Below are 13,297 nucleotides of genomic sequence, written 5' to 3' on the forward strand. Positions count from 1 at the left end.
CTATAAAGTATTGTTGATTTCAGAATGCTTAATCCTTATTTTGAAAGGTTTCTTTAAACTATTGACTTACAATGCACTGATATTGAATCACTCCACCACACTGATTATGAATTTCATTCTTTGAAAAAAAAACATACCTTTTTGTTTGTTTTTGAGAGAGAGGTCCTCGCTGTGTTGCTCATGCTGCGCTTAAACTCTTGAGTAGCTGGGACTGCAGATGTGCACCATTGCACCTGGCCCTAAATAGATAGTTTTAAATACACATTCAGTTAAGCAGTAATTTATAACAATGTATACAATTACAACAATGTATAAGAATATTAGTTAAATAAAATGTAGTAGCTTTCTTGTTTAATATTTTTGCTTTTAAAGTAGCATTGGATTTTTAATTGTAAATGTTACCTCTTTTTTTTTTTTTTTTTGGTATTCTGGACTTTGGAAACACCAGCAACTTTCACCTTTTTTTGAAACCCACTATAGTACTATCAAGGATAAATCATCAAGAATTTCATCATTAGTATGTTGTGCATGACTTTTTGTTAAGAGTGGAGTTTTACTGTATTAATACCTGCCAATGCTAATCATAGATTATGACTAACTTTAATATTTTTGTGTGACTAATAATTGTGGCATAATTTATCAGTAATAAATTCTTCCTTTAGAATTTCAGATTCGGGCCGGGGATTTAGCTCAGCAGGAATAAGTGCCTGCCAGGCAAGTGTGAGGTCATAAGTTCGATCCCCAGTACCAAAAAAAAAGAATTTCAGGTTCAGATTAAATGATTTGCTCCTTTATTCAAGATTGGTAATTGCTTTCTTCTTCCCTTCCTCCCTTTCTCCTTCACCTTCTTCCCTTCCTTTTTCTTCCTCTTTCCTTCCCTCTTTTCTGTTTGTACTGGGGACTAAACTCAGAAGAGCACCTTGGGCATGTTAGGCATATTACCACTGAGTTACACTCTCCTTTTTAGTTCTTATTTTGAAGAAGGTTCCTACTAAATTGCGCAGACTGGCTTTGATTTTCCCATCTTCCTGTCTCAGTTTTTAGAGTAGCTGGAATTATAGGCATGAGCAATGTTTCTGATACATATTGAGCCACAATAACACAGGCCTGAGTTTGTGTCAGAAGCTAGCAGATGGGAAATTAATAAATTGAGAACACTCAGGAATGATAGATGACTTAACATCAGTGATATCGAAACATTTTGGTTAAATTTGGTATTGTCATATTAGCTAAGAAGGTTTCAGTTATAGCTTGTTTTTCTTGGGTTACTGTATCATTGAGCTTCTTGAATTTCTAGGCACCTCAGAATGTTTACAATAGAAAGAAAAGATGCATATTTTTAATAAAAAAAGAAAAGTGAATTTGTAATTATACATTCCAGACCTAGCTGTGTATGTGAGATGTTTTTCCTACAACAATCTATTACATTTAGCAATTAAAGGGGAGAGAGTACATGTTACAGAACATTTTTATTTTAGGTGAGTAGTATATACCTAGCTTGGATTTGTTGTTTAACACCTATTCTATTTAGTAACATTCTTTTTTTGTTTTTTTTGCTCATTTTTGGTACCAAGAATCAAACTCAGGGCCGTGTGCTTGCCAGGTAGATGCTATTCCACTGAACCACATCCCTAGCCCAACATTACTGTTATTTATCCCCCTCTATACATTTCTGCCTGTCTACATAGGAAAAGGACCCTTGTATAAATGACTATTTAGTAATACTGCTGCTCTACAACAAGCAGTCCATAGCACTTGGTTTTCCACTGGAGTGGCACATGTGAGGCCACTAAGAGTACTATCTTGGGCATTGCAACATTTTATTGCTTGTCCTCAATCTTGTTTTTGTTGATTCAAAAGATGGCTTTTGACTTTTAGGTAAGAAGAGAATGGAAGGAGGAGCCTTTGATCATCTTAATGAAGAAGATAGAGGGACTCATAGAGGTGTGGAGTGAAGGTCTCCACATTCTGCCTGACTCTAGTCTAATCTAGTTTTCCTTACCTGGCTAGATACCAAGCTAGGTGGTGGGCACAAGGGGAGGTGAGGAAGGATGAGGATGTGTAGAGAGGCCACATATCTTAGCTATTCAAGTGCAGTGAATCCTTTATTAACAGATGGAAAATAGATTTCAGGTCGACTGCTCTGTATCTTATACTCATTTTTGTGTGCATTAATTTTAGGTGAATTTTATTGTTTTAACGACTTCACTATGCTTTTCATTAACTTAAAATATTTACTTCCAGAATCATTTGCATAGTCCGTCTTATGGAATGAAGAAGAGATCTTTTGGTTCTCATAAAGACCTACTGGTTAGTTCTCCTGTGTGTCATTTCATAATTTTCTGATTACTTTAGGTAATTTATGGGTTATGACTGTTTTTGATATGCTCCTAAAACATTATTGAAATTTTGTATGGTGCTGAAACATGACACATTAGAATCTTACTTAAGGAGTTTTTTTATTCATAAGATTTAATGATAAATTAATAAATCCTAATTCTAAGTGGATCTTAAGTTGGATAGTTAGTTAATCACAAGAAGCTCATCAAAGGGATGTTTTCACTTATGAGCTGTCCTTTGGGATATACTTCAAGAATGGATTTTGTGAATATTCATCCTTGTTTTAGAAATTGATGATTTAGTTTGTGATATTGTTGGCCATACAAGTGTACTTTCATTCTCAAAATTTGTGCTTTGGGAACTGAAATACATTTTTTAAAATAGAAACTAGTGAAGTATTAATGACAGTGTTCTCATATTAGCTTACAGAAAATTCTTTAACCTGTAATGTAAGTAAACTATAGAAGTAATTAATATATTCTTTATTCTAGTCACCTCGCTAAACATTTCTGTAAGAGGAAGATATTTATAAGATACTTTCTTGGGGCATTAGGAACACTTCTTTCCTATTACATTGCCGTATCACTTGCAAAGGAAGTGTAGTCCCAAGCTCCCTGCTGATTCAAGATTATCATAGAAGTGGTGGGATGGTGGTTTGGGAGGAGGATGCGGTTTGGGAAGTTTTGGGAGAGCGTGATGGAAGGAAGATGACTCAGAGCCTTGGCAATTTTTGTTTTGAGAGCTATGGAGAGCAATGACTGTTAGTGCCTCATTGAGAGTATGAGTGGGGTGTGACCCAGGAAGGCAGGGCCAGGTGTGTAGAGGTGGGAAGTCAGTAAAGTGCTCTTGATTGCAAGGTCCTTAGTGAAGAAAAAGGACTTAGGTCAGAGATTGTGTAAATGTACTTAACAGTGAGTAAAAATGATGGCTAGACAAGTTGGAAAGGGAATTTTACTCTTTCAAGTAATCACACTGTATAAAATTGTTTTTATACAGGGTATTTGAAAACAGACCTGCCATAGATGATTTAGAACAAACCATATTCAGTGTGTACTCCTTTCTTTTTCCTCCTTCCCCCTCTTGTAATTTAATTTCATCAGTTTAGTTTGCCATCTAATGGGGGTAAGAGAAGTTAGAATCAGTTAACTCTAATCATTTCTGTAGTTTTGCTAGTTGGGTTATAAAAATGGTAATTATTCAGCTGTCCTGGATTTTTCAAGAACATTCTTAAGTGTGAAGTGAGAATAAGTTATTTGCATTTCTGTTTGTCTGCTAGTTTATTGCTTGTTTTTAAAGTAATATTAGCAATGACATGTTTGAAAATATTTAAATTTTAATAGTTTTTTGAGAAGCTTGAAATAATTATTACATTGACCTTTTCTTAATATAATCAATTCAGGGCTTTAGAAGACACTATTGTGGAGAAAGAAATTTGGCAATGTCACATTTTGCCTGTATGTGTTCAGATTTTATCTGTGTTGTTACATCACCAACATTTAATCTAGGAAAACATGTTTAATTTGCTTTTTTCAGAGTGGCCTCTACTTTGATCAGAGGAACTATCACAGTCTTAGACGTAGCAAACCTACTTCTACATACTACGTTCGGGTCTGTCTTTAAGTTTTTTGACTTTATGTGTTTTATCCACTTTTAACATATTGCTAATCCCCTAATTTGCACTTTGACTAGTTTCAACTAATAGACAAATGGCTGTGTATATACTAGTTTTTAGTCATTGAATTCGTATAGTCCACGTGAGTGTGCCTTCAAATGAAATTGGTAAATCAATAAGCACAAGTACATTTCATAAGATGGTTAGCTTTAGGCTGGGGATTTAGTTCAATGGCATAAGCACCTGCCGGGCAAGCATGAGATTATGAGTTCAATCTCTAGTACTGAATCAGCGGCAGCAGCAATAACAAAAACAGATGAGTACCCTTTAAATAAAGTTTCCACAGGGAAATTTAAGCTGTATATGAGATAAGAATGTAATTGTTGGTTTAATGTTAGATTCTCTATTTTAGAAGCATTTGACATATATATTTAAAAAACACATTCAGCATATGGCACATAATCATTTAGAATAATTCAGGACTGGGAGTGTGGCTTCATGGAGAACACTTGCCTAGCGTGTGTGAGGCTCTTGGTTCAAACCTCAGAACCTACGGGGGTGTGGTGGTGGTGACCTTGTTAAATTTGTTCACATAATGTCAGCACTCCTAATTTTCTATGCCTGATTAAGATTGATGAAAAAGACATGAAAATCATGTTCTCACATGACATCAGGAAATGATATTTTATTCCTTTAAAAAACATACTGGGTGATCAAGAGATGAAGGGACAGGGAGGAGTGAGAAAAGGAAGGAGAACATTAAAATGTGTTACGTACATGTGTCAACATCCCACGATGAATGTGATTATTCCATACTGCAAAGTGTGTCTGAGGAAAATTAAAAAATTTAAAAAGCCATATTTTCAGTACATGGATTTATTGTGACAGGTACAGTTTATTTGATTAAACTAAAGCGGTTTGTCCATAGCTTACTTTGACATACCAATTTTCTTTCTCAGTGTGTGTGTGTGTGTGTGTGTGTGTGTGTGTGTCTGTGTGTGGGTGGGTGCGGGCATGCCTGCCTAGAATCGAACTCAGGACCTCATGCTTGCCAGGCAGGTGCTATATCACTGAACTGTATCCCTGGCCCTGATATACCAGTCTCCTAAACTATTTGGAAAAGAGCATTTGTTGTTATAATTCAGCTCTGCTTCCCGGTAACCAAGCTAAAACCATTAGAAATTTGTCATGACATCAGTGAAAATATCACAAGAACTGCTGGTAAGTGGGTTGTGCTTGCTATTTGCCGCACTCTCAAATGCCATGGCCCTCTTTTCCCTAGTGTTTTCTAAGGTTCCCATCTCTTATCCTAACAATAATGTTCAAAAAACCCATAGGACTTTGACATACCTATGGACAGCTATACCAGATGATTTTCTCTTATCCCTTACATTTCACATTTTAAAAAGATTTCTAATAATATGTTTCTCACTGCATGTATTTCTAAACTACTTTAAGCAAGCAGGAACTGCTAATGAATTACACAATATAAAGCTATAAGCTTCTTCTTTTCAAGATGCTGAGACCAGTTTTTGTTTTTGCTTATTTATTTTGCTTTGTCTTTGTTTCTTAGCAGTCTTCTTCCCTCTACAGTGACCCCTTGGCGATATCTAAGAGTAAAAGGGTTAGTACTTTGTGAAGAGTATGTTGTCTTTAGAACTACCAGTTGCTTTTCTTCAGGTTTAGTAATGCATTTTTTTCATAGGTTTCTCCTACTTCAAATTCTGGTCTGCTGAGAAGTACTAGTCTGGTTTGTATTTTCCTTTTGTGTTATGTGTACTGTTCTGGAATCATGGTTGTGTTACTTTGTGTTTGGAAAGCTTTCTTCTATAAGTCAAGGGCACAGGGCTTTAGTGTTGTGTGTGTGGCAAAATTTGCCATCTGTGCTTAAAATATAAAACTTAAGAGCATTAAGAATAGGGATATTCCCTTTATAGAAGTACACACTGCTGACTGCTTGTTAGAATCTGTTTCCTACAAAGAAAGTAGATTTCCAGTGGGTCCCACCACATGTACTCTCGTGAGATGCCCATGAAAGGATGTCCTATTTTTCTTTGGGACAGCTATGACCTTGACCATATTAATCTGTATTCTAATAAAGCAAACTGACTAGAAAGCTAATGCAGTAGTTCTTTGTAACATGCAAGTTGTTATTTGGTTGCTTTCAAGTTGTTGTATTGTGACCTGTACTAATAGACTAAGATGGTGAGATTTTTATAACTTATTTTATTTTGACAATTGGCATAATGATCTCTAACAGATTTCTTTTTCTGCTCTGTTTTTTCTTTTGAGAGAATAAATTAATAAATCTTAATGTTATTAGTTTTGTTATGTGTTGGTAAAAGGAAACAGTATAGCTTGTAGTGCTATTTTATTGTAGTGAAATGTGAGTTCGAAGCTATGAGACTGGTTCATCAATTTTTCGATACAAAAGAATGTTACTACCTTCAGTCTTCATTCTTCGAAACTGGGAAATGAATGCTGTAAAAGAAAGAGTTATTTTTGAAGCAACCTAATGCTAAATAGATATATGACATTTCTTTTGTTCTCTAGGCTGCTTTGTACAGTGGTGGATTATATAACCCTTATGGTTCTCGAACTGTAAGTCTATATGGGGAAGTTGTGAGGAGAAGGATGATGTGGGAGGGCACAGATTATTTACAAAGAAAAGTTATTTAACCTGACTTGTAATTAAAAGATGTGATTTATTCACTCAGCTAGCCAGTTGTGACTCTTAATCAAGCTTCGCAAAAGGGCCTGCTCAAAATCATGGCTTAAGTAGAGTAAGTAGAGAACCCTTTGTTGCTCAATAGCTTTTCCTGAAGAAGTCTGAGCAGCTCTTTTCAAAACAACCCTGTTCTCTCCTCTCAGAGGGCTGGAGGATCGTAGGGTAGGAGTAGAGGAGAGTTCCAGATCAGTGAATTTCCTTCACCCTGGGGATAAGGGTCAGGTTAGGTCTGTGACAACTACGGTATTCCCAAAAGAAAAAGAAGTTGCTTGCTTTTGTAAAGCCTTTTTTTTCTTGGAAACTTTATAGCCATCTGAATACAGTTATTTCTCATCACGAGCAAGTTCAGCCCGAAGCAGTCCTGTGGTGAGCTGTCGAGTTTCTTTGCATGCTATAAATAGAAACTTTTGGTGTGTCATTAACCTGTATGCGTTATTTAGAATATTGAGAATGTGCTGTTTCTCACTGTTGTGCATGGATTATAGTATTCCCTTAGTATACAAAAAATGAAATGCAGTACTAATTAAGTGATTGTTTCTGTTTGAATGTGACTCGGCACAGAATCTGTTTGTTTGTTTGTTGTTGTTTTGAGACAGGGTCTTACTCCGTAGTCCATACTAGCCTTGAACTCACTGTGTAGCTCAGGTTGTCCTTGAACTCATATCAATTCTCCTGCCTCAGCCTCCCAAGTGCTGGGCTTACAGGTGTGCGCCATCACACCCAGAAGTGCAGAATTCCTTAAACCAGTCTGAAACCATCACCACTAGAAAATTTTCAAGATTTTATATTTGGTTTTTAATTTGTGTGAAATTTCTTGTGTTCTCAGCAGTAGTAATTTACTGTTGAGTCAGCTACCCTGTTTTTCCTTTCTGTCTACCTACATGTAGCCATTTCACTTGCTTAATAACACTTTTGTCATGGAGTAGGAGAAGAAATTAACAAAGTTTTAAAAATTGTCACATAAAAAACAAAACAAAAACAGTTCTAATTGCCTAATCTTTCTAGAGTATAAAAATTTATAAAAATAAAATTCATTAAGGAATATCTGAAGTAGAAACCTCCAGACCAATCCTCAGATAGAACCTCTTTTTTTTTCAGAGTGCTTTTATATATGAGTACTTTGTATTTTTAACATAAACTCTGCTGCCCAGTGTCGTCTTTTTGTGTCTATTCCTTTTTGTTTTTGAATTGTGCTGCTGGGAATCAAACCCAGGGCTTTATGCGTGTAAGGTAAGAACTCTGCCACTGAGCTGCATCCTTAGCCCTTTCTGTATCTGTTCATACAGAATAGTTTCATCATCATCATCTTCTTCTTTTTTTTTTTTTTTTTTTTGTCTTTTTCCTTTTTATCGGTACCGGGGATCGAACTCACGACTGCCTGCTTGCAAGGCAGGCGCTTATGCTGCTGAGCTAAACCTCCAGCCCCAGTTTCATCTTCTTTTCACATTATTTTTTTTCCTAGCAAGCCATATTCCTTGCCTTCTCCATTTAATTCCTTTAGAGGTTTTCATATCAGCACAATCTTTATAATGGCAATATATTATTCTATAAGTGTGTTAGGTATGCATTTTGAACACCATTTCCCCGTCAGCATTCATTTAGGTTGTAAATATTTGCTACGAGAGAAAATTGTGTGGAAAACTTCTGTTTTTTGTGCCTTTTTGAGACAGAGTTTTATTATGTAGTTTAAGCTCACCTGGAATTCATGACAGTGTTCCTGTCTTAGCCTCCGTAGTGCTGGGGTTACCTGTACCACCAGGCCTGGCTGTGATGAACATTCTTATCTAAGGTTTTGTATACTTACAGATTTGTAAGGCAAATTGTGTATCATAGAGATGGGATTGAAGAACATAAATTTTAATTATGATGTATATTACCATATTAACAATCAAAGAAACCAGTACTAATTTGCATTCCCAATGGCAAACAATGACTTTAAGAACTACCTTACTATCTTTAATAATGTCAGAACTAAAGAAATTATTAAATTTTTAATGATCATCAGAGATTACTTTGTAGAATGTTATAGTTGAGTTGTGGGCTTTTTAAACATTTGTGATTGCTTCATTTCTGCTGTTTCCAAGGGGTATTTTTCAAAAATGCCACTCATATTTAAAAAATATTTCTTAGGAATGTTTAAGAATATAAAAGCCTTTTTACACACTGGAGAAAGTTAACTTCTAATGTACTCTCTAATAAAATTCTGTGTGGCAATTTTTGAGTTTGATAGAATTTTTAAAATCCCAGAGTGATGGCCCCTTGCAAACAAAATTTGATAATATATTTTCAATCAAATGTAGGACCATGTCTTGTCAGTGGCCTAGATCTTACTTCATTTGTGACCTAAAATCACAGTTAGTGATTCCAGAATGGTTTCTTAGTGATGTCAGAATGGAGATGAAACCATATATACTGAAGGTGAGCCTTCTCTTGGGTAAGCCAGAAGGCTTGCCATGTAGGGTAACACTAGAAATATCTCCATCCAGTTGCAGAGGGATAAATAAAGGCAAATAAGAATCATCACTTCAATGTCCTTGCTGGTAGGAAATTACGTCTTTGATATATGTTATTTCATTTTAAAGATACTCTTTTTTTATATCCCAAACTGAAACATAAAGTATGTTTATTGACCCCTAGTAGGACCCCATAGGGACTGGAGGTTGAAAAGGCATGATATCCCTACCAGTTTTTTTTTTTGTCTTTTTCGTTTTTATCGGTACCAGGGATCAAACTCACGACTGCCTGCTTGCAAGGCAGGCGATCCCTACCAGTTTTGACTAGCTCTTTCAGGCTTTTCATTTTGTTTAACTTAAAGAAAATTTTACTTTCTTCTTTGTGCTTTTTTAAAATACCTTCTTTTTCCTTTTTTTCTAGAATAGCTTATAATTGTGTCTTGTAACAGATTTTCTACTTAATGGCATATACTAAGTTTTGTCAATTATAGTGCTTGTAGAGTATGTGCATGTTTCTTAAAACCTTCCCTAATGTTTTTAAAAATCAGATAAGACTATAGTGAAGTTGAAACTTTTTTATCATCTGCATTTAATATCTGTAGTTCATCAATGATGACAACGGGAGCATTGTGTCTTCTGATCATGCCAGTCGTGTGCGAAGGGACAGTGTGGTGAGTGTGGTTTGTATGCAAACAAATGTGATGACTTTTAAAGGGACAACAGTGTGTGATCATGTGAAATCTATTGGAAAGTATAATTTATACTTGACAAAAATGAGTGTTTCCTTACATTTACTTACGTGAATAATTTGTCTTATATATGTTTTTGAGAATACATGCTCTCATGTCTCATATGTATAATTATTTACTCAGGTTTTTACTTTTCTCAAGTGAAAAAATGCTGTCACTGTAAAGAATTCCTAACTATGGAGTACAAATTATATAACCCTATCGCTTTCTTTACTCTTGCATTTAAGCTTAACCAATGTTTATCCATCTGAGACCTATGAAATTTTTTAACAAGCTACTGAAGGAAAAATTAAGAAGTTCTACTCTCAGATATTCAACTAATAATAATTGTGGAGACAACAAATAGCTATATTAAAAGTACTAGAATATTAGTTTATATCTTTTTTCAAAAATGTGAGAAAGATTTATCAGAGGAAAATTTAGGATGCACTCAAGAATAGAGTATTGCTGCTCAAAGAAATGAGGTACCAGGTTATTCTTTTATGAAGCTAGGAATTTATTATAAAGAGTTGATGGTATTTTTGTTAAATTTAAGGGGCTAATTGTTGTAATTACATTGTTGAGCATTGTGTGTCAGCTTGAAAGTAGAATAAAGAACCTTAAAGAGACTATAATTCTTTTAAGAAAAATACACATTATTTAATGTATCATGTTATGTGAAAGATTATAAACCCACAAGTTTTCACAGAGAAAGGAACATCAAATATTTGTGAGATGGGGGGTACCAAAAATTCATCTCGTTAAAATATTTGTTGTCCCTTTACAAACCTGTTAGTTCTCATGCTTACAGCTGAAATAGAACAAGCCTTAACACTTCAAAGTACCTTGAAAAGCAGTGGAGTGGAAAGGTCAGGGACATTATACAATCACAATGCCTGGACTTGTATTCATTTCTACATATTAGTTGTGTGAATGGAAGTTTTTTTGTATTTATAGTGGTGATGTGTCTTTGTAGATAGGCTTATCATATGAATTAAATGAATTACTATATGGTAACTATAAAAATTCTGAGATGGTAGGTGCTAATAAATATTAACATATATAAATCTTATTATTGTGAATAAAAATATAATTGCTTGGTTGTGTTAACCCTTAGCAGAACTTGATAATGTTAAGCCTATTTTGTTTTTATGGATAGGTTTCTGCATTACTTTACTCAAGAAGAGTTTTGAAGCAAAGTAAATGGCCAGCTGAGTCAGGAATAGCTAATGAGTAAAGTGAAAATCTATTAATTCTGTTTATGGTGTGCTTTTGTTACATTTGTGATAACTGTTAATTGCTAGGAATAATGTGGTAAACCAGAACAGATTTCTGACTTTGGGGCTTATATTCTAGTGAATGAGATAGAAAATAAGCTTGTAAAGAACAGAACAAAAGAAAGAAATCCCAGGGACTGAAGGAAAAAATCAAGTGATGTGATAGTGAACATTGAAGTGTGGGCACGTATGTGGGTGAGTCTTTGGATGGAGTGGTCAGACTAGGCTTCTGTGAAGAAAATGGACTTCTGAGCTGACGTCTGAATTGGGCGGAGAGGTACAAGGAGGCAAACTCAGGACCTTGGGATGAACTGAGATTTGAAATGTAGGCACCAAGGCTCAAAGGACTGGAACTAGAGCTTTCTAGACTGGTGACAAAGCTTAAAGTAGGAAAATTAGATGACTTTGGGGGAACCCAAAAGAGCCAGTGTGGTTCCTTTCCTTAAGTTATTTTGTCATACATTTCATGTTCTTGGGAAATACAAAAAGGGGAAAATTACAGAAATTAGATAAAAAGTACAGTAAACACCCTACAATCCATTATTCATACTCAACAGATAACTATAATGAATTATAAATTTTATGATATATGGTAGAGGTTTTTTATAGATTTTGTCCTAGAAATGAAATGCCTCTTTTGAGAAGATCAGGGGTTTTAAGCATGGGAGACTTGCTTGCTCTCAGGCAATAAATGATCTCTATAGCATAGAATTGTAGTTAAGATGAATGAAAGAACTTAAGGGAATTGTGAGTTTGCTTATGAACCACTTTACTTTTCTGATTGCAGAAGTTTCTTTATTTCATTCCATGATCTTTTACAGTGTACAGAAATGAAAACAACTTTTCACCTATAGGCCAATGTTATCCTTTTTTCCTCTCAACTGTTAAAAGTATCTCATTTTTTTCTTATTGAAAGGTTTCTGCTGCTGATTATTTTAGTCGCACCAGTCGTAGGGGAAGCATTGTCTCTGATGTGGATGACGTCAGTATCCCAGATTTGACCAGTGTGAGTGTATTGCATGGAGTGACTGTGCTGTTTCAAGCTATTTTAAAATTAGGAATGTAATTTTCTGGTTAGGGAATATTTATTTGAACATTCACAAAAATACAGTTGTTTTAGAATATATTTACTAATATATAGCAGCTTCAACAGTTACCAGTGTTTTTGTTGATTTTGTTTTATCTGTTTCTTTCTTTTTCCCTTCTTTTTTCTGAATTGTTTTAGAGCAAATCTCATACATCATGTCATTTCCTGATACTTAGTTCACCATGCATCTCAAACAGATTTTTTTCAGATCTACTGTGCTGTTTCCATACTTAATGAAATAAAAAGTGCCAGGGATATAGCTCAGCAGCACAGTGCCTATTTGACAAGTATGGGAACGTAAGTTCAGTTTCTAGTACCAAAAACAAAACAAAACATAAATAAAAAAATTAATTCCTTAATACCACCTAATGCCAACCCATTTTCAGATATTCCTGATTGATCTTAAATTTTTCCCCTTTTGTTTTTGGTGAATCTAATCTATACAGCGATAGGTAGACTTAAAAAGCTGAATAGTAAAATATATTACTTAGTAAAAGCATGATTAATTTGTAATAATTTGGAAGAATTTAAATAGATTTTAAACAGTTGGATCACAACATCACTTTGAAAAAGTGTGCCAGTCTGCTGCTTTCATATTCACTGAGATCTCAGTTGAGAATAGACAGTCAGTAGATGTGCCTTGAGGCGCTTCTCTTAATAAAGGAACCCCAGTCAGAATCTGCTTGCTGACCTCATTTTTGTGACACCTCATCTCTATTACTGGCATAAGTGCAGTTTTGCCCATGAATAAACACTGTGTAATTGTGTAGCACTTTGGAAGGGAGGAGAGGCAACATTTCTTTCTAGAAAATGTAGACATTTTTAAATAAAAAGATCCTTGGTTATACCACTTCACTCATATGCAGTAGCTGTTTCTGAACTGTTTTTAATTATACTAGCAAATGGTTTTGTTTTTGCAGTCTCTCTGTGCTACTAATCCTGAGAAGGAAGTTGTTATTTTCTGTTTCACTGTCTAGTAGCTAGGATTACAGATGTGTGCCACTATGCCTGGTGTTGAAATTTTATTTATCTAAGTATAGAGGCTTGAACTTTGGGACCTGCATATTCTAGG

The 13,297-nt window shown here is 34.9% G+C and overlaps 1 protein-coding gene across 29 annotated transcripts in view; it reads left to right on the forward strand.

Annotated features, from left to right (window-relative positions):
* Lrrfip2 (LRR binding FLII interacting protein 2) overlaps positions 1–13,297 on the forward strand; it is a 111,884-nt gene that overhangs the window by 58,825 nt on the left and 39,762 nt on the right. For 12 of the 29 annotated variants that reach the window (XM_063260341.1, XM_013156291.3, XM_013156292.3 and 9 more), the window contains 9 exons: positions 449–517; positions 2,245–2,310; positions 3,874–3,948; positions 5,526–5,576; positions 5,658–5,702; positions 6,506–6,553; positions 6,990–7,046; positions 9,736–9,804; positions 12,055–12,144. The exons of 9 other annotated variants lie outside the window; for them this stretch is intronic. In XM_063260341.1, coding sequence (XP_063116411.1) covers positions 449–517; positions 2,245–2,310; positions 3,874–3,948; positions 5,526–5,576; positions 5,658–5,702; positions 6,506–6,553; positions 6,990–7,046; positions 9,736–9,804; positions 12,055–12,144 — 570 coding nt within the window. The remainder of the gene's footprint in view (positions 1–448; positions 518–2,244; positions 2,311–3,873; positions 3,949–5,525; positions 5,577–5,657; positions 5,703–6,505; positions 6,554–6,989; positions 7,047–9,735; positions 9,805–12,054; positions 12,145–13,297) is intronic. 8 more of the 29 variants (XM_013156296.3, XM_013156300.3, XM_063260356.1 and 5 more) reach the window with 4 other exon arrangements.

Source organism: Cavia porcellus, unplaced genomic scaffold, assembly GCF_034190915.1.
Source record: "Cavia porcellus strain 051 isolate PalLab524CR breed Dunkin Hartley unplaced genomic scaffold, mCavPor4.1 scaffold_13, whole genome shotgun sequence".
Classification (NCBI taxonomy): domain Eukaryota; kingdom Metazoa; phylum Chordata; class Mammalia; order Rodentia; family Caviidae; genus Cavia; species Cavia porcellus.